The sequence below is a fragment of the Hylaeus anthracinus genome, unplaced genomic scaffold (genome assembly GCF_026225885.1).
Source record: "Hylaeus anthracinus isolate JK02 unplaced genomic scaffold, UHH_iyHylAnth1.0_haploid 12002, whole genome shotgun sequence".
NCBI lineage: Eukaryota > Metazoa > Arthropoda > Insecta > Hymenoptera > Colletidae > Hylaeus > Hylaeus anthracinus.
The window spans coordinates 6,695,467-6,719,173 of record NW_026534349.1 but is presented as its reverse complement, the minus strand read 5'-3'; the positions used below and the strand labels follow the sequence as shown (position 1 = coordinate 6,719,173).

The following is a 23,707-nucleotide window of genomic DNA, read 5'->3' as shown; positions in this document are numbered from 1 at the left end:
TTTATTTATAACCGCCGGTACAGAGATACTCGGCGCCTGACCGAATCCGGTGTTAAAAATAATCGAAGACTTCGTTGTTGAATTAATTAGGGATGGACCATACGCAAAGCTCCCGATAATGACGTACGCGTTAAACCGATTATCCCCGAATGGCGGATTTAACAGGTTTTTCCCGAATTAAAGAATAGATACGCCACACATTCTTCGTGTCAGTCAAATTCAGACAGCGTAATCCATGATAATCGATCACTCATTGTGTAGACAATGCTCGTAATTGTTTCCTACTGTTAGCGGTAGTCCAATCTCTCGTGTCTTATTTTCGTTTGATTACTAAACAATTGAATTAAAAGAAAATCAGGATTATACGGTTTACGTGTACACATCCTTTAGGAATAATCTGGTGGCTTAATAAACAAGGCATATTTTGAGGGTAGAAATTTCCAGGTGTATCGTCAACGACATTCAATCAAAATAAAAAGAAACGTATTAAAGTGAATCTAATCTTTGGTAAATTTGAACCTACCACTTCAACTATTCCTGGACACCCCAAAAGTATAGAAAGAACCCATAAAGAACACTCGCTGTGAAAAGTTCATTTCTACGAGTGGAACGAACGCAGTCCACTGATTAAATTCGTCCAAGAACGAAGCGTAACTTCTCGACTTCGTCATCGAGATGCGTTGATGAAAACAAGATTTGTACGAAAAAAGAAAAGGAAAAACGGAAATTGCCGCAAAGGCAGCCACGGCTTCGCCTTGGATAGGCTTAATTGCGATGTTGTCGTTTGGTTCTACGGCCTCTTCTTCATTAATTCAATTGTCTCTTATCAGCCGGAATGCCGGGCGGTGAGGCATTTGTCCGGTTGCCGAGCTCAAAATACAACTGGATACTGCACGCTGGCCTACTAATATCTCGAAGGACCCGATTGCGAAAACGGCGTGGTTTATTGTAAAACAAACGGATCCGTATTTTCATAACGGGTTCGATACGAAACGTGCACACCATTGTTTCCCGTTTCAGTTGAGATTGTCGCGGGTACAAAGTACGCTTTTTTTTCCGCGCAAGAGTGTCGTTTGTGCTTGCAATCGAACTCCTAATCCACCCGACGGTGCCATATGCTGCTGGACGCGGACGAGACTCGAGGGGTACGGCAGAGGTGCACGGCAACGCAGACAGTGGTATCGGAGTTGTTTTCTTATTAATTTAACGAGAAATTTACGATTGATACGGCAGTGAAAATAATTAATGTTGGAAGACGGTGAATCGAATGGCTCCAATGGTAGTCCACAAAGTGATCACCTCTGTGGTGTTTAAATATTAGTGAATCCGTTAGGTTGTGTTTAGTGTGACCTTTGGAATTTTATTTGAATAATAGGAGGATTAACACGTTGATCGCCACGTCACCCATATATGGGTGAGAGTGCTTTTCACTGAAGAACAAACAAAATTAATTCTGAATGTTAAGTATCAAAGAAAATAAATTTGAATGAAATTCTTAAACTTCGATGAAGGTGTAAAAATAGATTAAGTTTCATTTCCAGTAGTCTGGAAAGACTACTCCAATTTCCAGACTACTGGAAACGAAACTTAATCACAGTAGAAATTTTCAGGAGTATTAATCTGGCAGTCAACGTGTTAAACTTTCAAATACTATTGTAAGTTTTATCCGGCGAATGACGAATAACAAAATTATTTCCATCTGTATAATACGTTGAGTACGTCCCACGAACGAAACCCGAGGGAAAAGAGAAACTCACCTGTAGGCGAGGGACATGCACTGGAACACCTTGTTCAAGGACGTCTCGATGCTGAGCTGCTGAGGAGTTTTCTCGTTGCTGGAGCTGCTGGCGAATCTCTGGTGCAACAGACCCGGTGGAGCAATGATCGCCAACTTGACGGCCTCTTCTTCGGGAACGGGTACGGCCAGCTCGTCTTCGTCGTCCTGGGCCTCCGCCTCGAAGTCGGAGACCATGAAGTGTCCAGAGTGTATCGACTCCCTGGAGTCCCTTCCACCGGTCTCCTTCTTCACCGCCGCAGGACGATGAAAACTCTGTCCGGGGGTCGTCATCGTTAACGGTTTCCTGTACATCAGTTCGGCCTGCATCCCTCTTTGGCGGCACTCTGCGGATCACAGTCGCGTCGGGACTTGTTCGCACACCTGCTCTCGAGTTCTGTTTACCGTTTAACAAACCGCGTGTTTCACGAAATGTTCTCGATGATCCGACTAAACCTGATACTTATCAAGTTGTCGAGTGCAGCGGACACGCTACCTATAGAGTGGTAGAGAGTATGGCGTCACTATAAACATTGTATGTTAGTATAGTAAACAACACGATAATCGAGCAGCAATCGCTCAGTACCTAGCTCAAATAACGACACTATAATTGCTTAGCAAGCGAATAAACGATCGCTCGAGCTACCCCAGGACGACATAGGAAAAGAAGCCGGTCCATCGCGCGAACACAATTTTCCCGTGTTCAGTTTCCCGACCATCCGGAAAGCGATCTCGAAATTTAAAACGTGGGACAGGCCCGCTCGCGAACGCGTAAACGAGGTCGCGCTCACTATACTCGGAATTCCGTAGTGTTAGTCGACCCCGTTTCGCGAAATCATTAGCGGCTGAGACCGCGTTCGATTCCGATAGAACCGGCTACTTACCGTCCAGACACAACAAACCGTCTTTATCGTTGGCGACCCGATAAGGCTAGAACACTCGGTGCAGTATTTTCCTATCGTTTCGTTCGTTAATCTGAACTTTGTTTCCGCTCAATTTTCTCCCGCTCACCGCGTCCACCGAACGCGAAACGATTCCTCTTTTTTCGACGTTTCGTCTTGTTTATAAATACAATCGGGGAACCGCGTACATGCCGTGGAACACATTCACCGACGCGTGAATTAATACTGTAAACAATCCGAGAGCCACTCGGTTGAATGGCCGGAGTTGGTTAAAATCGCTGTTTTTGTCGTTTCCGTGAAAATGCAGTCGCCCGGCAGAATGCACCGGGGTGGTCAATGACACAACGTCTAAAATTAAACGCACGTTTTGCCATCAATCTCGGACGCGTACGGATTATACCTTACGAATTTATCAAACGAAAACCCGGATCTCTGTTCATTTCCAAATTTTCCAAGAAACTTGTTAAGGGGTTAGTCGCAGTCAGGAAAATGGAAACGGACAGTTTCTTGTGAGTATGTGTGTGTGTTTTTTTTTAAGGTATTAAATAATAATTTTTATTAATGAAATGTAAATATATTACAAAGTATGTCTTAAAGAATTATAAAAGAATTTTTCTTTTTAAAAAAAGGTTAATTCATTTCGTCAAACTGGTGCACCTGAAAATAAAACTGAAGGTAGATTTAGAAAATATATTAGACTAATCCTGATCGAAGGATTTTTTACTTTCTGGTATACTTTTTTTTTTTATCCTGTATTGAATCGCTTAATTTTAGTGAAAAAAATTGAAAATCAACTTCAAATGTACGCCATCTTGTTTTAAATTAATTTTTTCCAAAATTCTTCGTTCAGGGACCCGCTGGACTAATCTATTTTCGAAATCTACCTGTGTTTTTGTTTTCAGGTAAACCAATGTAGAGAAATCTTGCTCACCGCAAACCTATGTTTTTAAATCATTGTCTACGTCATCGGCTGTGATGACGATATAAATTGAACGTTTCTTAAAACAAAAAATGTTTTTTAGTTCTTTAAAAACATGCTTTATAATATACTTAATTGTTACGTATGCAAATTATTATTTAATAACTAAAAAAAATCACAAAGAAATGTCGTTTTTCCTCTTCCCGACTGCGACTAACCCTTTAAGTTTGTAATAACTCGAAATAAAAAGTTTAGAAAGTAATCAACTTTCATGCGAGATAACTTCGATTCCTAGTTAAATAATCTACATCACCTGATCCATATGGAAGTTAAATTGATCAAGTTTTTATTTCAACTTGTTATAATCTCGGCTACGAGCTCGATTGTTATTCATTCTTAGCGTCGCAACGGTATATTGACGTAACGCGTAAAGAAAACCGTATTAAATCAGTTAAATACGTGTCACTGTACACGTAAACATTCATTGATCGTTAAATTTCGTAAGTACGACGCGTCGATCGTCGTAACCAGACTGAATGGACGTTAGAAAGCTCCTTAGCCTGGATTCCAGTGACAGAATTAATTAACACGTTGGCCGTCGATTTAGGAAATAAGCCACGCGTGTGTATACAGAGGTCGTAAAGAAAGTAAGAAAACGAAATCCGCGTAGGAACAGCCGTGTTTCGCAAATCTGTTCGTTCCTTTTACGTGGACGTAGGTATGCCATAGAACGAGCGAAGATAAGATCAGATGATTTGCGCGAATGGGTCACGAGGAAATAAAACTTTCCATGCATCGTTGAAGCTGTAAGTTTCAAGTACGACTTCGCACTTAGGGCCAGTATAATAGTATAGTTGACAGTGTAGTGGAAGTATAGTACTGTAGTAGATAGAAGAGCATAAAGTATAGGGTGTATAGTAGAGTCTGTAGTTACATTATAGTTGAATAGTAGACACTATAGTGTCGCTACAATTACAGTATAGTGATATAGTAGACGCCGCGTCATACTGACACCAACCAAGCAATCCGTCTGATAAGAATCGAATTTGCTCAAGGACTTTTGAAAGGCTCGAAATCTGTTTAACGGTATTAATATGCGGCACGTGTTGCACACTTCTAATAAGCTACGTACAAACATTCACCGGGATACGTGTTACCAAAACGTCTAACGGAAATCGAAGTCCAATCTAATCGGGATCGAAGAGTCGGTATCGTAAATTACGGTTTAATCCATTAACACCGGTTTGGGGAATACGAGATTTTTCCCCTCAAGTTATCGACCCAGATATAGCTGCCGATATTTCTCTGAGAATCCGACGGAATTTACTAGTATACTATCTACCGTAACGTATCCTGTTTACACGGCTTGTACAGTGTGTCCCAAAAATGTTGTAACACCTTGAAAGAGGTGGTTCGGGAGGTGATTTGAAACAACTTTTTCCTTAGCGAGAATGTTGTCCGAGGTTTCGTTGAGGAGATATTAAAGGAAAACACTGACCAATCAGAGCGCGCGGATACCGTTGGAGCGGCCGTGGTAGCGAAGGCTATGTGCTAAGCGGCCGCGCTTGTACGCGAACAAGTGACTCGACGTGCATCGAAGGACATTGGTCGCGGCCGCTTAGCTCGTAGCCTTCGCTACCCACGGCCGCGCTAACGGTATACCCGCGCTCTGATTGGTCAGTATTTTCCGTTAATATCTCCTCAACGAAGCCTCGAACAATATTTTCGCTAAGGAAAAAGTTGTTTCAAATCACCTCCCGAATCATCCATTTCAAGGAACTGCAACATTTTTGGGACACCCTGTAGATGTAACCAGGGCCGCGTTTACCAAGAAGCTGACAAAACATTAGCCTCGGGCCCCGAGTGCCTAGATCCGCCATTGGCTATAACTATACGCACGTGGAATAAATTTTCTATTATAGTTTAAGATACGGCGCTATGTTTTATTCTTTCCTATTCCTATTCTATGTACTATCTCAGCTTTCTGAGAATAGGTTTCACAATAGCAGCTTCAACACGCCACTTCTGCGATCTACTAAACACGTAAAAAGTAAATAAATTTTACATGATAACACTCATGTAATACGATGACAAGTTAAAATTGTTCTATTATACGTAGTCGAGCTAATCTAACGACGAACATTATTTATTAGTCATGTGTTATTTTTCCATTCGTATTACGCATGTGTTTTTACTAATTGTAAGACGGATTTCCCCTGCTACACTTCCATTCAACAAACGCTCTTAATATTCCACGGCATTATTATCTTAAAAGTGTAATGCCCTTTAACCCCAAAGTCACTTCGTATCAGTGAGGTTAACAGCCTTATCCATTCGTTTACGAAGGTTTTCGCCTTCCCTCGCGGTTTTTAAAATGTTCGTTACACTTATAGGAATGGAATATTATAATCGGCAATGTTATCGTTTCAATTATCTATCGGTGAAACGTGTGCCACGGATATGTAGATTTTATCAATAAATTCGTCTCCATCGATAAATTACAAGAGCAGAAAATTACGCGATAGTATAAGCAGATAGCACATTACGTTGTGACGTAATCGTAAAATGCCACGCGTGTTCCCCCATCGGTCGTACTACGATAATTTTATTTTCTCTAGGTAAAAGAATTTTGTTCCCCTTCGCGTCATGGATAATAGATTTGAACTTTTTTTTTTCTCACAAGACGTCGGGAACCCTTTCAAATGGGCGCATCTTGAACTCTTATGCAACCGTGTCGATCGTATTTAGGAACTGGTTCGTGGTGCAAACAAAAACATTCTGCTTCGCCCACACGTGCGCGTGGCCGCGAGAAACGTGTTTTTTAGCTGAGAAAAACATGGCCGTTCCGATTACGCGATAACAATGATATATTTAAGCGGCTGGTCAGAATAACGGAATTAGAAAAATTTCCATGAAACGCGATAAGGGATCTTCAATTATTCAATGCGACGAATAACATTTATTCTCGATCATTGTATCGCGTTAAAACGACGAAGCGACAGATGGGTAGTAGACATTCGAATTGTTAGAGATTTCAATAGTTAATGCCCCGTAAAAATATATACGGAACTATCGTGCTGCTTTAAAGCGTCACAATGCATTTGGCAATGATGCACGCATGGCACCTGTCACGATAGAGTAACATCCGAACTACTGCACTACGCGTACGTTTAACCTTTTTTCGTTGTTTTTTATTCGTCTAACTAGTTCTAAGAGTTACTTAGAAATCGGCTGTCTCTATCGTGTTCCCGTAGAGATCGTATCGTGCTTTTATTGTTCGTAGAAGTCTGCGTTAAACGTCGCAGTCAAAGTTCTGTGAAGTACGTTTTACGAAAAGGGAGAAATCGTTGGACCATCGAGAACCTGTTTGAAACTTAGTTAATAGCCATATAATGTTTATTTCGCGAATTACGTTCACGGTATGCGTAACACGGCACTTCTCTCGCAAGGGTCACAATTCTCGTCGAGTTTCTTTCTATCTCGCACTCACCTCTCTTTCTCACTGCGTGTCACCACTTGTCGTTGATACGTACACACCGTTGCAACTTGAAGAGTAAAATTTAACGATCCCCTTGTATGATTTACTTCCTCGAACTTGGCCAATATCGTCGCACTTACGCTCGCCGTCAGGCTGGGCCGCACGGCGCCGCGCCCGGACGAGGCCCGTACGCGTTATTAGACAGCATACGCTCGCTCATACTGGCAGTGACGCCATTTGCACGAATCCGCGTCTACGACGGACAACGGACGAGTGCGGTGCACAGCTGACAGGGGCGCGCTTACTACGACCAATCACGGAACGCCGTTGAAAGTAGTGCCGTCTGCCAGCGAACCAATCAACGAGAACGCACTCGGTCGTATTATGCGCGAAAAATTCGAAGCTAATGGAAAATTTAAATCATTGTTAAGATATTAGGTTGTCCCAAAAGTTTCTTTCGCTTTATTAATAAGTAATACATGCACAATATTTTATGTTTTATGTTACATTACTGAATTGTGCACGATTCATTTTGCTTCATTACTGTTACAACATGAATATCTATGAAATTAGATTGTCCATTTATATAAACAGGATCACATAAAATTGAGTGCAACTCGCGAAAGAAACTTTCCGGACAACCTAATAAAATAGCCAGTACTTGAACTCAAAATGAAATGTTTATTTTTTTAAAGGTATTAGAATAACTTATGGTAATGACACTATGGTAGTAAACACTATAATACAGTAGTACGGTTAAGCAAATATGTAACAAAGTACTTGTTTCCTCCATTTTTTCTTTTTTTTTTTCTCTCGATTACGTGACGCTATTAGGTTGAAACAACGTGATAGAAATATGTTGTAGCTGCTATGGATTTTCATACTTATACCGCGTGGCGAGTTGCCCCCGAACGATAATACGAGATCGTTTACATAAAATTTGATAGATTAGTTGACCTAGTTTTGTGAAAATCGCGCCAACTTTGGCCAATCATAGAACGGTACCCACACTTGCAACTCGTAATGGAACTGATGGATGCGATTACTTTAAATTCCTTGTTTTCGCTATGTTTAGAGTATCGCGACATTCTTTTTCTCGTATGACAAAATTAAACGAGAATATCGAATGAATCGTTAGTACGTGTAATATTAGAGTAGAGTTAGGAAATAAATGCACTTGAAAAATTTTAATAAGATGGTAGGATAGCTGCTAGCGTAGTTGCAACTAATACATGTTGCAAATAATAAATATTGGAACTTTAAAAATTCCATAATTTTAATGCTTGTTGTTAACAACGTAATATTTTTATTCCATTATAAATCGATAACGTTAGATATGATATCAGAATGAAATGAGAGCTTCCCGAGCAACTAAAGTTTGACCACAGTCCATAGACCTTTCGTTCAAGTAAAATATTTGAAAATATCTTAAATAAGCAGCTAGTTAGGTTGTTCATTTTACAATTCGTGTATATTTGTTGCATAACTGATGATAAAAAATCAAGTAAAGAAAAAAACATGAGTCATTCGTTTCGCAAGTCATTAAATATATTCTCACTTCAAACAGTGTAAAGGTTAGATTTCGGTAGTTGTGTAGTCTATATCGTTTTACACTTGTTTAAAAGCACGTGGAATTCTTACGCCCTTACGATCGAATAAAAGTATTCGAAAACATGAAACAGGAAACGTTGAAAGGTTGGCGTATTATATGGTGGTTATTTAAATTATTTGGCTTTCCAATAACTATTCCATGGTTGATATATCACTTTTTTGACATAATGCAAACAAAACGAAGAAAAGCAACACTCAGTGGAAAGGTAAATGCAATTAACATTGTATAATTTCAATTAAAAACGTAGTACACTTTTATATCAAATTTACATTGTAGGTTGTAATCATCACTGGAGCCAGTTCAGGATTAGGAGAAGCATTAGCTCATGTTTTTTACAACTGTGGTTGTAAAGTTATTCTAATTGCTAGAAGGAAGGCAGAATTGGAAAGAGTAAAAAATGTTTTAGTGAATACTCATCATGTATGTTTGTATTTATTAACATACATTATACATTATATATTATATATTGTACATTAAAATTCAATTTTTAGACGATACCTACTCATCCTCCTACAATTTTACCATTGGATATTACTGATATTAATTCCCTACAATCTGAAGTGAGAAAAATAATTGAGATTTATGGAAAAGTTGATATCTTGATCAACAATGCTGGTATTTCTTATAGAGGAGAAGTTGTTAATACTAATGTGGATGTGGATATAAAAGTCATGCTTACAAATTATTTTGCACAAATCGCTTTAGCTAAAGGTAAATATTATTCAAAAGTTTAAAGAAAAATGTTTTGTTACTACTTAAAAATTTATACTATTACAGCTGTACTTCCATTTATGGTGAAACTACAGTCTGGTCACATAGTTTGCATAAGTAGTGTGCAAGGCAAAATTTCCATTCCGTATAGGTAAATACAATTTTTACTTAGTATTAATTATTAAAAGTAATTTGTAAAAGTTTAATAATTATCATGACAGATCTGCATATGCTGCATCTAAACATGCATTAGAAGCATGGTGTGATAGTTGTAGAGCAGAATTGGCTAACCAAAACATAAAAGTTACCGTCATAAGTCCAGGTTATGTACGAACGGCTCTTTCTCTTAATGCATTAACAGGAAATGGACAACTTTATGGAGGTTGGTAAATTAGAAGATGTAATCTGAATCTAATATAATTATTTACACAACATTCCTTTGCAGTTATGGACAAAACGACAGAAGAAGGTTACTCTCCTGAATATGTGGCAGATTGTACTTTGAAAGCAATATTAAAGGAGGAAAAAGATGTATTAATAGCTCCAGTGACACCAAGACTTGCAGTATATTTACGAACTTTATGTCCATCGCTTTACTTCTGGATAATGCAGAAGCGAGCGCAAAAGTCAGAAAAAGAAGACTAATTTCATTGTGATGTAGCGTTTATATAGATTATTCTTGTATTATATTTTCTATGTTCTAATATAATTGTTATTTCTACAAAGTATTCTGTTTACTTTTGTATGTATAAAATTTTCCTTATGTAAAGTACAGATTGTAATGAATAGTTTTGTAATGTAATGAATTACAAAACTTTTCATTAACTTTTAGAATAGAATTAATATTCGTAAATGAGATACACAAAATTATATCCAAACTATATTTTATTATGCCACTCGAAAGTGGAATATGTTTACATTATATACATTTTAATACTATAAACATTTTAATGGAATTGAAACAGAAGCACTATTAAACATATGTGTCACCCATTACTTGAAACGTTAAGGGACATATAGTTTAGTGATAGTAATTGCTGAAATTTTGTTTTCTAGTAAGTACAAAATAAATGCTTAAGATTCTTGAACAATTAAATCTTTCCAAGCCATAAATGACACAACAATGAATCTATCTAACACGCAAATTATCAGAAATACGATATTACTGACTGTTAATAGTTTATTATGCATCATCTCGAATAATAAACCTATACTGTTATGATAAATATTTGGCTAGTAATTGAAACATGTACACTGTTGCACAAAATATACAGTAATTGGTACGAACTTTGTTGTCATGGCAGGATTGTGAACACTTATTTGTGCTTTTTCTATTCATTAGTAATGTTTCAAATTTTTATGTATAATTTTTCAGATTATTGTAGTATAAATTAATTGACATTAATTTTATTAAAAATAAATGTATTACAATCACTCACTTTTCCATACGACTATAATAAAGTATGTATTTGTAATATACATGAAATGATTAATAACAACAGTAATAATGTAGATAAATTGAATTTTGAACACATGCTGTGGAAAAAGGATAAACTTTTAATCTTATTTAAAGTATTCCATGGTTGCTGATTTTACCTACTTTCATTTTTATTCTGTACCATAGTTTTTTTTCATAATGTCTGAATGAAGTAAATCAACATTACAAAACATACAATTTCTAAAGTAAACTTTTATATTTTTATATATCTTGAAAAAGTGTATACAGTAGTTAATGTCTTTAAAGTAGTAGAGTTTTTATTTGTGATGTAGGTGGCAACTTTTGTGCTATGGCTGTTATATAGCTACACATTAATTGTAAAAGATGTTGCTTAGTTTTTGTTTCGTTTGAAATTGTCAAAACAAGTTTGAAATACATTACACATGTTGTTATGCATTAAGCAGATCTATAATGTGTATACAAACACATGCAAGGATTTGTTGGAATATCAATAGACTGCAAGTTTTTGGAAAAATTTTATCATAATAAATTACATAACCTTTATTATTATGCTCACTTACAGGAATGTTTGTGACATTTATTTTTAATCTTCCATGTATTTGTGTATTGCATAATAAAAGTCTTACGTAATTGATAAAAATTCTGTGTATTATGCTAATTAATATGTTTGCTAAATAGCAAGATTAAAGGAATATACTCCTTAAAAGGTTTCATATAGACATTATTTTCTTTTAATGTGGGCTGTACCTTTGGGTGAGAAAATCTAGGCAACATTCTTGTCGGTGTACCATATGCAGTGTATTCTATCTATTTTATTTACAATCTAAAAATATATAATTCTAAATTCAACTTTCCAGGTGTATGGTTGTATTTTGTGTAACTCTAAGAACACTTATATCAGTAGATGTTTCACCGAAGCAATCATGTCTTTCTTTGTATTAAAATTAACTGATAATCTCCAACAAGATGGAGATCATAGAGTAACAATGTGGAGCTTTAAGAAACATTAGCTTTTATAATGAATAGGTTCATAGAATAGGTTAATTTTTACGTCTTTTTATATCTTCCATTCTATTGTTAAACCAGCATTCACCTGAGGTAGTCAAAAAATTAAAAAAAAAATTATAAACATTAAATGAAAACAGATCTTTTATGTGCCTCAACAATCCCCATTAATATATGTGAAAACATCTGTAACTTTTTTTAATTCACAGATTTCTATGCTAGGCCTTATTACGATTATGTAGAATACATCGCATGGCCTACCTTACTGCTTTTTACAACTTAGTTTATTTCTTTTCAGGCATTTATCATTTCACTTAAATGCCTGGTAAACCCTCCATGCACTGATGCCCAATGCAACAAGTGTAATAGTGGTATGGAGAATTCTTCTTCTTGTGTCATCTTTTCTTACAAGAAATGTAGGAGATGATGGGCCTAAAACGGCTAACAATTCTACATGGGGTAGCTTACTTGTGTCAGTTTCAACTTGGTATTGGCAACAGGGATCGAATTGCCATGAAACAGTATAAAGTCCACAAGATATTACAGATATAAAACCTAGTGGACCACAGATGAAAGGCCGATCACCCCAAACCAGACCTGTAAAACATAATAACATAAATTAAATAAATAATAATGTTTATTAATATGGCACATAAAATATAAACTTGATAAACCTGTGGTTATAGCTGCAAGGCCCAACAATGCTGCAGTCTTATGAAGGCAGTTTCCTACTGCTATCCATCTTGAGGTTTCATCACCTAATTTAGATGGTTCGATAACGATTAAGCTGCACTCAGACTCTAAGGCTCTTTCTAACTCATATTCAAATGTTTCATGTGCATTTTCGTTATCATATACCTCCCTAATAATGGCAACATTCGAGGAATCATCCCTGTAAGAATTTTATATTTACCTTCTTTAAGTCATATGATTTACGCTTATAATTAGAATTATGTATAAATGCAACTAATATATTGGTTATCTCTATTTAAAGTATAATATTATCATTCATATATATTCAAATTATAAGATTTGATTTCAAGTTTAGGATATATTTATATGTATTGTTCGAATAATTGGAACCAATCTCTATGAACTTTATCACAAATTAATCCTTTTATGTGTTATGTAAGATGCTGATTGGAATTGATCAGCGTCACATTTGTTTGAATACAAATACGTTTTTAACATATATAGCAATATTCTTTACGTTGTTATATATTCAAGCAGAATTTAATTTATTTGTATCGAAATCCGGTAAGCAATAGATACGCATCGTGGTGTTGAAAATTTAGGTAAAACTGACAGGTGAAGCGAAAAATACACAAAAATAATAGATACAACGTGTATAAATACTTTGTCATTGACTCGAAATTATTCTCAGTCCCGTCTTTAGATGGAAATTTACGGTTTAGTGAAATATTCATGGATATCTAGCAGAGATTATGAAAGATTAATCTCTCGAATACGAGGAATTACATGTGAGGTTAATTTTATTTCAAAGTAAATATTATACCATCGTAATGAATTTCGTAGTGTACATTGGCGCTAGTTAGAGTTATTAGATTTCGTATATAAGCCGAAAATAATTTGGCCTACGAACCTGTCACCAGCTTCATCTACCATCTTTACAGTCAGTCTTCCAAACACTGGAACGTTGATCTGGATGAACCGGAAAGAGAAATGTCGAACATCGGACCGGATGCAAAAATCAGCTGATTCCATACCAGCGTTTGTTTGACTCAAGTTGTACTCTGTATTCCTGGCTTGTTCGAACGCGATCTTTTGAAAAATCGTGAAACGTTATTTTCCAGTTTTTTCCCTGAATTTAGCTGAATTCGAAGATCATCAGTGCTCGATTCATTAATCGTAAAGGTATTTGCAATTTCTGAATATTTATATTCTTCTATATTTACATATTTCCTCGGATAAGTAGCGTTAAGAAACGTTTCTTTTTCTATCGAATACAGATTTACAGATCCTTTGGTATCTATGGCGGCTTACTTTTAATCCTATTGGCAATATGCTTAATATCTAAATTTAGCAGTCGTTATAGCGATCGATATGGCGAAACATTTGGTTCACAGTCAAATGTTCTCGCACCTTACTCTAAATTAACGAAGGGCGTTTAATCATAATGTTAAATGAGCTGGAGCATCATTATTAGATCAGATACATGACATCGTAATTGGGGTACGAAAATTGCATCTCGAAAATTTTATAACAATGTTCGAAGATTTAAAGCCTGTATAGCCTTTTAGAGTGATAACTCAGGTCATCAAATACCAACTATGTTATAAATACGTCTAAAATGATCGCAATATCAATACAATTAGATAATAAGTTCTTGCGATCTTTTCTACGCAGAGGTTTGAGTACAAAATTTTGCTTCATTGTATATTCGCTTCTGTGTTATGGGAAGGGAGAAGTGTTCGGGGTTGTCTGGGATTCGAGCCAATTTAGAAAAAAGACTAACGACAATTCATACGAGGCAACAAAACATTACGAAAAGAAAAAAGAATAGAGAGACGAGAAACCGTTGCTCGAAGTTCTTACGCCATGGCGCTGTACAGGGTGTCCCAAAAATGTTATAACACCTTGAAAGGGGTGGTTCGGAAGGTGATTTGAAACAACTTTTTCCTTAGCGAAAATGTTGTCCGAGGCTTCGTTGGGGAGATATTCACAGAAAACCCCGACCAATCAGAGCGCGAGTATGCCGATGGAGCGGCCGCGGTAGCATACGAGAGCGGCCACCTAGTGCGTAGCCTACGCTACCGCGGCCGCTCCACCGGCATACTCGCGCTCTGATTGGTCGGGGTTTTCTGTGAATATCTCCTCAACGAAGCCTCGGACAATATTTTCGCTAAGGAAAAAGTTGTTTCAAATCACCTTCCGAACCACCCCTTTCAAGGTGTTACAACATTTTTGGGACACCCTGTATTCCGGCCAGGCAGAGGACTGGTTTCGCGTCGGCGTAGTAACTGGCCTCGAGGTGCGCGCTGCGGTCGATCGAGCGAGAGTGAGCGCTGCGGACGGCACGGAGGCCGAGTTAAACGGGCCAGATCGCAGATGGACGTCCGCGGGAGCGTTCTGTCATGGAGAGCGCGACGCGACGTGTCGTAAGTGTGCTCGAGTGTCGTCGTCGTCGTCGTCGTGGTCGTAGCCGTCGCGTGTGCAACGTCCCGGGATTATCTTAGTGACAGTCGACAGAGACAGGCGTGCGCGCGAGGATATCGTGGGTGCTCGTGGTGCTAGAATCCATCCAACGTAAACCGTGGCAGCCAAATAATCACGTCGCAACCACGTCCCTCCTAAATCGAGGCGATTTCGGAGCAACGAGATCAGTGATCCTCTATCGATCGACCGATCGGCACGCACGCGTGTTCACGACGAATTCGATTCGTCGAACAATCGATAGATTGGTGAACGGGTGCTGTGATTTAACTACGGTGCACGCGAGTGTATCTATAAATAGCTTGGTGTGATTCGGAGTGGCCACGATCCACGTGCTCTTTCGGAGCGGGTTTACGGGGAAAAGATTGTCAACAAGAAACGAGCGTGGAAGACAAGGACAGAGTCAGCTGCCAATCGGAGTCGAAATCGATGTCGACAACGGCACGCGTGTGTGTTCCGTCCGCGTGACATCACACATCGCGTAAACATTCTCGGTATTCGTAACGAAATTTTGCGAAGGGCGTACGTCCTTGTGCATTCTTCCTACCCCCGGTTCGTGTACGTAAACAAAAACGGTGAACGTGAATGCCGGTGGGAAGTGTCTCGCCGTATATACATAATCGCGTTACGCGATAGTTTCGACGCGACTACTACGACTCTCGTGGGATCTCGAAAGATCGCGGAATTTTCGTGTACAGGGGGGGACGATTGCTCGCGAGCCGTGGTCCTCGCTCGTAAACGAGAATACGAAATCCTGTTAACTCGGATCCGTTAACGTAACGGGTACCGAAGACCGGGCTGGCGGCTGGTGGCGAACGGAGCGAAATCGCGCCGCGAATAAAAGTGCTCGGGGAAACGATTTGGTCGCTCGAACTCGGTTACGGAACGGAAACATCGGAAGAAGAGGGAATCGTGCACGAAAGGTGGAAGCGTTGCCCGCGGTTCTAAACGCCTGACGAAGGGGGCAGGGGGGGGGGACGGAGAGGCGAAGGATGCTGTCCGGTCGTCGCGGTTAATTCGCACGTGTCGCGATGTCGGGCGGCACGGCGGGCGTCCGTGGCACCGGCGCCGAGTGCAGGAAGTTCGCGCCGAACATATTCAACAAGAGCAAGTGCAGCAGCTGCTTCAAGCAGAAGGAGGAGCACAGCGCGGAGGCTCTGGAATGCAACAGGGTGAGTTTTGCTTGATGGACTCTATCGGTCTCGCTCTCTCTACCGGGAGTGTGCGTGCCCCGTCGGTGTCTTTCTCTCACTCCCGCTCTCGGCGGATCGCGGGACCACGCTCCTTCTCTCTCGCGCTCGCTGCCCAAGCGTATACGTTCGTCTCGCTTGCTCTCGTGTCGTGCGTACCCCGGTCCATCGCGACCGGGCATTTTCTCTTTCTTGCTCGCCCTCGAATTCCATGGCGCGTCCGTGATCGGGACCGGGCTGAGAAGGACGAAGGTCCTGTCGGGAGGGACGTTGAGGTTATGTAAGAGCGTGTACCGGTGAACGCGATTAGTATAGGTTGGAATGAATGGTATCGAGTCCTCTATGTGTTTCCCTCTCTTTCTTTTATTCTTCGTATTACGTTGACGCGGTTTACCGTAACGTTACGCGCGACGATCGATCCCTGAATTTTAGGAGATTTAGGTCTGCGTTGAAAAATGCTCTATTTTTTTTTTGTTATTTTGTTCAAAGTTTTTTATTCGGTTGGTAAAGCTGCGAACTAACGCTAAATGTTGTACAAGCGAAGACGATACTAGCGTGAGTTTGCTAAGAATGTTTACTATTACCGAGTGATGTGCACACATTGTGTACATATTGATGTAATTTGATACCAACAGGGATAAGATAAGAGTGGCGTTATCATATACATATTTAGAGTTGATCGCAGCTTTTGAGAGAATGATAAATTGCGGACATTACAAAATAATTTTGTTTGAACTCCAAAATTTTGTCTCGTCCAACTACTCATACATAAGTGTGCACGTAACTGTCTATTAAATATGCTGTATTAAATACGCTATACCGATTTAATAATTCTAATTTAATTAAGCGAAACATCAAAATTCCTTGCCTATCAATCTTGTACGCCAACATTTTCAAGGATCGAAGGCTATTCCAAAACACCGTTTTGAGATATCTAATGTATGTAATACAAATTGGAAATGTACTGTATATTTAGCGACTGGTTGGACGTTCGACATTTCAAGGTCAATTTTATTCATTTCGAAGCATAACTTTACAATTTTCGAAGCGGGTTCAACAACTTAACGTCCAAGGTCGATCGGAGTCGCAGCCATATCTGTAACGAAACGATCTTGAAATTATATTTCATCGAAAAATAATTCTACGTAGTCGCTTCGTATAATGCTAAATATCTTCAAAAAGAGTCCAGTGAGGCGACATCGAACCATCATTTAACTTAAATAGCAAATGTCAGATGTGTTATTTCCATTCCGTGAAAATCCTCGAACTGTGTGAGAGCGTTAAACGGCATTCCCACGTGTGACGAATAAAATTTAACCTGTACAATAAATCTGGCCAATAGACCATATCGCGGTAACGTTAAACGTCTACCATCATCGACACGAAATCGACGTTAACTTTTTCATAGGTCAATCTCCTCCGTTTCACTCGAATCGTAACTACTGATAATGTATAAATAAACATGGAGTAGGACGTAAATACCAAGCGTAGCATAAGTTAGTTGACGTCGAAAAAAACGAGAAAAAGAAAAAGAAGAAAAAGAAGAGGAACACGGGAACTTTTATCGTGCCGTTTTCTTTCTTCCTATGTGGTTTTTATTTACAACACGGAGCCTCGGACAGATCCGGTCGATGAGCAAAATTGCCTCGTAAAAGACGGGGGGGGGGGGGGGGCAAAATAAAAACGTTAAAAATCAATTCACGTTGCGAAGCGTACGGTACCGCCGAATGGCAGCTCGAGAATGTATTATTAGGTTGTCCCAAAAGTTTCTTTCGTTTTATTAATAAGTAATACATACACAATATTTTGTCTAATGTTACGACATCAATATCTAAGAAATTAGATTGTCTATTTATATAAACACTGCCACACAAAATAATTGAATGCAAATTACGAAAGAAACTTTTGGGACAACCTAATATACATATGTTGATATCGTGGCGATAAGGCGATCCTTATTGTTTCCTCTGTGTGTGTGTGCGTGTGTGTTTTAAAGTAAAACAATGTTGATACCTTGATCCTTTATCGCAGTTATTCGTTCGAGTGCCCAGCCAAGGGTTAATAATTAAATCCAACCTCGGTGGCACCCCCCCCTCCCCAGGTTTTCCTTTTTGGTAGAAAAGTGGAGTTTGAGAAATAGCGGTGTAAATCATGCGCGTGTAGAGGAGTCCGACCGCGACGAAAGCTTCACCGGTTCGGATTTTTTCTTCCGGGGGCCAGTGCGGGGCGATTTCGTGAACGCTCACAATGGGACACGTTCCCCCCGTCCTTTACGCCGTTGCAAATTTCGGAATGTCGGCAGCCTTGCGACCTGTTCTCGGTGCATTCCAGCCGTCTTCCTCCCAGCACCCCTGGAACACGGACCCTTTCGAGAGTTGTTGGCTTGTCGGCTTTCGCCTGGATGCGGTATCTCTGTATCGGTTTATTCCTCCCCCCTCCCTCGGCCCTCTTGGGCCCCTGTCCCACCTCCCCCACTCTAGCTCTTTCTCTCTTCGCCGCTGTCCCCCATATAACCGCAAATAACGAATGCATACGCAATCCAACCTTTCTTTGGCTCCTCGGTCGCACGGTTCTTCGTCTCGTGGCTCGTAATTTGACGAGGAGAGCCTCGAATCGAAGGAATTTGACCTTTTCCAATCTTTCTCGCGGCCCTCTACCCGAGATCTGCTCGCTACGCTCTCGGACTGTTGTATCGTTCCCGCCGCGGAAGTCGCGCTAACTGCGTTTAGGATAGCGAAACGCGTGTACCGCGGCGATTCCAGCTATGGGATTCCCACTGGCGCCCAAGGGACGTGACGATCGGGCCCCGACGGAAAGTACACGGTGCGCCGAGCTAACGGAGCTTAATGTTATTCGTCATGAGTTGCCTGAAACTCCGGGGAGTGTGTGCTAGACTCTTGTTTATGTACTGTTAACCCTTTTAGCTAGAGCTGGCTATTCTACGCGATTTTTCTGAGTCGTTCGGTTGGTTTGAAATTGAAATTATTCCGAGTGGAAAAGAAGAAAACGGTTGTTCTACTCGATAGTCCCCGCTTTGTCAACATTCTGATTATTCGGAGAAGTTGGAGTAGTACGAACGAACAGACTCGGCAAAACCAGGACGAAACGGCATTCATTTTTGTTAAACTCGTTTATTCGAGGCTCCGAATCCGGAACGAATTATGCACATAATTTATTGGAGGCATGCGAGTGCTCCCGGAGTTCTATATAAAGAACTCTGGAGGTATAATCGTGTCACCTATATAAATGCGCTCTGGAGCCACTCCCTCTTAATTTCATATTTACTAGTACGTGTATCCAGTCAAAGCTGCGAATCGATGTAAAATTTTAACGCACGACTGTAGCCATCGAGTGACCGTAGTCTTCAACGGTACTTAAAGGGTTAACGCTAAGGGTACCAAACGCGATTTAATCGCGATTTTCTCGCAATCGGGAGGGCCCCCGAACTGGATTCGCGCTTTAATTCCCGTGATCAGGGGCTTCCCGGTACGATCCGTTCCGGGTTGGCAACGTGAGAAAGTGATCAAAAGTAGCCGTGCGCATGATCGAACGAGGAACGATCGACGAAAGCTGCGTACACGGTTCTGTTGCGTTGTTTCACCGGGAGAGCCGTGGGGCCCCGCGGGACACGTCGGGCCCCGACCAGCCATTATCGGTCCGCGGCTCCGTATTTTCTGTCCGATTACTTCTTCGTGAGCGCCTCGGTAAGTGGCCTTCGAGAAATAATTTCCTGGGGCTCGGCGAAGGGCTGCCCCTGAAATTTTGATCCGACGAAACGATCGATCCCCTCTCCCCCCCCCCCCCCCATGGTTGTACACGCGTTCTTTGCGAGCCTCCGTGCGCGTACACACCGACCATAAGTCACCGAACACTTTGGGCCTGAATTCTCGTGTTTGCGACACTACAAGACAGTTCTTTTCTATGATTCTGTGGGACTCGAACCCTTTTTGAGAACGTCTGAGCGTAGAATACTTTCAGCGCATTGTATACACGAGATCGAGTTCTTGGGCTTGAGGCATTAGTTTCCGTAGACAGTTCTTTTCGAGGATTTGGGCCCTATCGAGTGTGCTTGCTCTGAGCTCTTTTTTGAGAAAGTCTCAGCGTAGAATACTTCCAACGCAATGCTATGAACGAGCTTGAATTCTCGTGTTTGTGGCATTAGTATCCTTAAACAGTTATTTTCGAGTGTTTGGGCTTCATTGATTCTATATTCCGAGCTCTTTTCGAAAAGAATTCAGAGTAGATTCTTCCAACGCATCTTATAATCGAGTCACCCGACGGTGGCAATCACCAAGGGGTTGAAGACTCCTCGCTATCGCGCTGCCTCGACCCCAGGGCATTTTATCACCCAACCCTCGAATCGATTCAATTTCAGATCCCAGACTGGAGTCTGGGAAATACTTCCCGCACAGATACCTAACTACGTGTAACGATACTGTTCTGTCGCGGGCGTGCGAGTGACGTAGGCCTCATGCGCTCGTGTGGTCGCGCGCGCGTTTAATTAATTAACGGTGTTCACGATCGGGAGGTAATTCCTGATTCCGCGATTCGACCGTTGGATAATTAACGTGTGTTATTGCGCAACCATTAACAGCGTATCTGTAACGATTTTCTTTTCCCTGCTTCTTTATGTTTCCACTCTCGATGAAATCGCGCGGTGATGTCAGACAATGGGACACTCGTGCATACGGGGTGCCACGATTGTTTCGCAATGGCTGCAGGTTGCTTTTTTCGATGATACACGTCCACGTCCACGTCCACCGTAATAGGTCCGTAGTATTAATCCCGTAAGTGTTGCACTATTCGCTGATCGATGTTAGAAACGCCACGGACGAATCGCGTGTAAATAACAGCGACCACGCGAAATAGTGGCACAAAGTAGAATCTCTTGTTGCGAATCGTCCGTGTATGGTCGCGAGAACGCCAGACCGTAGCCAGCGAGGCAGTGGCAACGGTATTTCGGCGTTTCTTGGCGGCGAAATAATCGCGAGCAAAAGCTGTTGCTCGGCGAAAATGGTCGACGGTGCGAGGCAACCTGTAATTTAGCCCCGAGCCCTCCGAAAACGAAATGGCGGGCACCGTTTCGGAGTGGCGAGGAGAAGTTTCTCTTTATCAACCGTGTTAGGAGTAATTATTGTATCCAGACTTTAAGAATACCTTGTATATGCACGACGCCGTTGAAAGAGCCTATTGAGAAATATTAAACACACGGTCAGTTCCGTACATATTCGTACCCTCTGTGTCTATCGGAGAAATTTGATTACAATAAATGAAACGATAGGTTTGATGTTACCAAATACATTTTCTATAATAAATACGTACATAAATGAATTTCACGTCTGTATGTATCCTTAAAAATGAATTTGGAAATATCAAATCTGTTATTTAATTTAGACAAAATTCTTCGATAAACACAGAGGTATATTTATAGGGCCGACTGCATCTCTTTCGCGTCGCTCGACTTCTGTGTCCATATAGCGAACTTTTCCAAAAATGTTGCCTGACACGAAGTTTAGTCTTCTACCAGCGCGCTAAAGCGAGCGTTTTCAAGAAGTATCCAGTGGCGCCGTTGCAATTTAATTTTCGAAAAATTAGACGGCGTCGTTTGTCGCGGAGGCGAGAAAGAAATATCAAGATCGTCGCGACGATACGTCATACGCGCAGCACCGCCGCGGATAACAGTACTTCGCTTATGGCCCGCGTCGTAAGCAAAGTAAATATATGCGGCTAACAATGGACAGGTTACGCTCGACCAAGTCTGGCGGAATTATTGTCCGCCTGCGAAGGTGAGGCGAACACGGACGGGTAGGGACACGAGTTGCTCCGTTCGCGGGACGAGCCCAAAATTCTTGCCACGACGACCTTCTGCATACTGATGCCCTTTAAAGCGACGCCGTATCGCCTCGGAGCGTCGCTGAACCTTTCGTACGCGCGAAAGCTATCGCGAAGGGCCTCTTCTATCAGGCCCTATTTCCATAAGCTCTCGTCCATTTCGACGAATGGAGTCTTTGATCTTGCGCTGAACCCTCGCCTCGTCGGCCAAGCCGATTCTCTACTTTGTTGTAATCGAGGCGAAATATATTGGCTGCTCGGGGCCTCCGAATGGCTATCTTTGTTGCTGGGCCTTGAGAGCACGCGGTCGTTTGGCTCAGTTTGCTGTCGACGGGTTTCTTCTTTCCACTGAATTTGTCATCCATAGGTAGAATTCCAACTTACTCTAGATACTCTCGGTAACATTTCTGTAGAGTATACAAAAAGTGTATAGAAAAAGTCTCTTTTTAATTCGTTAATTTTCTTAATCCAATACCCCTCCAGCGCATCTCTTTATTTTTCTCCATAAATCTTCTCTTATTCCCCACTCAGTTCGTTCCTAGTCGACGATCGGTCCCGATTTATTTTTGCCCAACCTTCCAGCGTCGAATCTATCGTCGGGCTCGTCCCCAGCCTCGGTGCAACCGCGTTAAAGCGATGCAAGAAACGTCCACGGTTCCCCGTCTCCTCCCACGAGTCGGTGTCCGCTTGGAAACGCGCGTGGCCATTTCTTCCCGTTGGAACACAACGCGAACAGGTATTTGAAGCTTTTTGCGATGTCGTGTTGCACGACACGACCTTTCTGTGAAGCGAGGGCCCCGATAACGATCTCTATTGCCTGTCCATAAGATCATCAATAATTTGTCGTGACTCCGGCGAAAACGACGAACCTTTTTAACGCGAAATTTATGCCCCGCTGGCACGCAGATCTCCGGCGTTATCGGCATCACACGCGGTATATAGCCGCGCGTACAGATAATCATCGAATTATAAATTGTCTCGGGGCCGTGATATCCCGCGTGTCTGGCCGTGTCGAGGCTTTTCAAGCGGTACGTTTAGATCTCCCTTGGCAATTGCGAACAATAACCGCCGCCACGGTGCGACGATCACGATGGGCTGCGTCAGCAGATTTCCGAGGCCCTAAAAACCGATCCGCGACCGCTAGGGATGTCGAGAAAAACCGGGTAATTTTCTCTCGATCTCGTATTTTTTTCAGATATCGCGGGGCACCTTTGGAAACGTTGTGTACATTACTCGATTCCACGAAACCATTACCGCGGGTCTGTTGCAACAATTTTTGTCGAATCGATGGGTTTGCCACAAGATGGCGGTTATCTTTGTGGTCATATTTGCCGACGAGCAGAACCTTTGTGGATTTTATTCGGCGCTTCGGGAAGGAGGTTTTCATTTTAAAAAGCCATGCCATCCTTTGGGGACTTAACGCGCGCGATGAATCGTTTTCATTGGCGATAATTTGATTTTTCCTTTTTGTTTCAGGTAAGTGGTGCACAGTTAATAATAGACGACAGGGATGATTCTCGAAGGAACGTCCTGTAGCAGGTATTTGTCATAATTATTTTCGACTGATTGCGTCGTTAGCGTCACTTTAACGTCAGATCCCTATATGTAAATAGCGAATCGATGTCGTTTCAAACAAAAAATTGCACAATTT

The 23,707-nt window shown here is 41.1% G+C and overlaps 4 protein-coding genes across 14 annotated transcripts in view; 2 read left to right on the top strand and 2 right to left on the bottom strand.

Annotated features, from left to right (window-relative positions):
- Positions 1–7,561, bottom strand: part of LOC128892279 (MLX-interacting protein) — a 28,426-nt gene extending 20,865 nt beyond the window's left edge. For 2 of the 6 annotated variants that reach the window (XM_054152585.1, XM_054152586.1), the window contains exons 1-2: positions 7,086–7,561; positions 1,758–2,121 (exon numbers count right to left, since the gene is read on the bottom strand). In XM_054152585.1, the coding sequence (XP_054008560.1) occupies positions 1,758–2,104 (347 nt within the window). In that variant the 5' untranslated portion in view covers positions 2,105–2,121; positions 7,086–7,561. Of the gene's footprint in view, positions 1–1,757; positions 2,122–7,085 lie in introns of those variants that run through there. The other 4 variants (XM_054152589.1, XM_054152588.1, XM_054152590.1 and 1 more) reach the window with 3 other exon arrangements.
- Positions 7,562–7,769: 208 nt separating this feature from the next.
- LOC128892292 (dehydrogenase/reductase SDR family protein 7-like) lies at positions 7,770–10,124 on the top strand. Its single transcript, XM_054152622.1, has 6 exons — positions 7,770–8,890; positions 8,962–9,105; positions 9,177–9,396; positions 9,463–9,547; positions 9,618–9,778; positions 9,842–10,124. The coding sequence occupies exons 1-6, from the start codon at positions 8,747–8,749 to the stop codon at positions 10,039–10,041; spliced, it is 954 nt and encodes a 317-aa protein (XP_054008597.1). The 5' UTR covers positions 7,770–8,746; the 3' UTR covers positions 10,042–10,124.
- A 306-nt stretch (positions 10,125–10,430) lies between these two features.
- LOC128892269 (transmembrane protein 11 homolog, mitochondrial) lies at positions 10,431–13,584 on the bottom strand. Its single transcript, XM_054152566.1, has 3 exons — positions 13,464–13,584; positions 12,535–12,752; positions 10,431–12,457 (listed from the first exon to the last, which is right to left on the bottom strand). The coding sequence occupies exons 1-3, from the start codon at positions 13,484–13,486 to the stop codon at positions 12,171–12,173; spliced, it is 528 nt and encodes a 175-aa protein (XP_054008541.1). The 5' UTR covers positions 13,487–13,584; the 3' UTR covers positions 10,431–12,170.
- A 1,339-nt stretch (positions 13,585–14,923) lies between these two features.
- LOC128892257 (protein outspread) overlaps positions 14,924–23,707 on the top strand; it is a 191,485-nt gene continuing 182,701 nt past the window's right edge. For all 6 annotated transcript variants that reach the window (XM_054152540.1, XM_054152539.1, XM_054152545.1 and 3 more), the window contains exon 1: positions 14,924–16,206. In XM_054152540.1, coding sequence (XP_054008515.1) covers positions 16,066–16,206 — 141 coding nt within the window. In that variant the 5' untranslated portion in view covers positions 14,924–16,065. The remainder of the gene's footprint in view (positions 16,207–23,707) is intronic.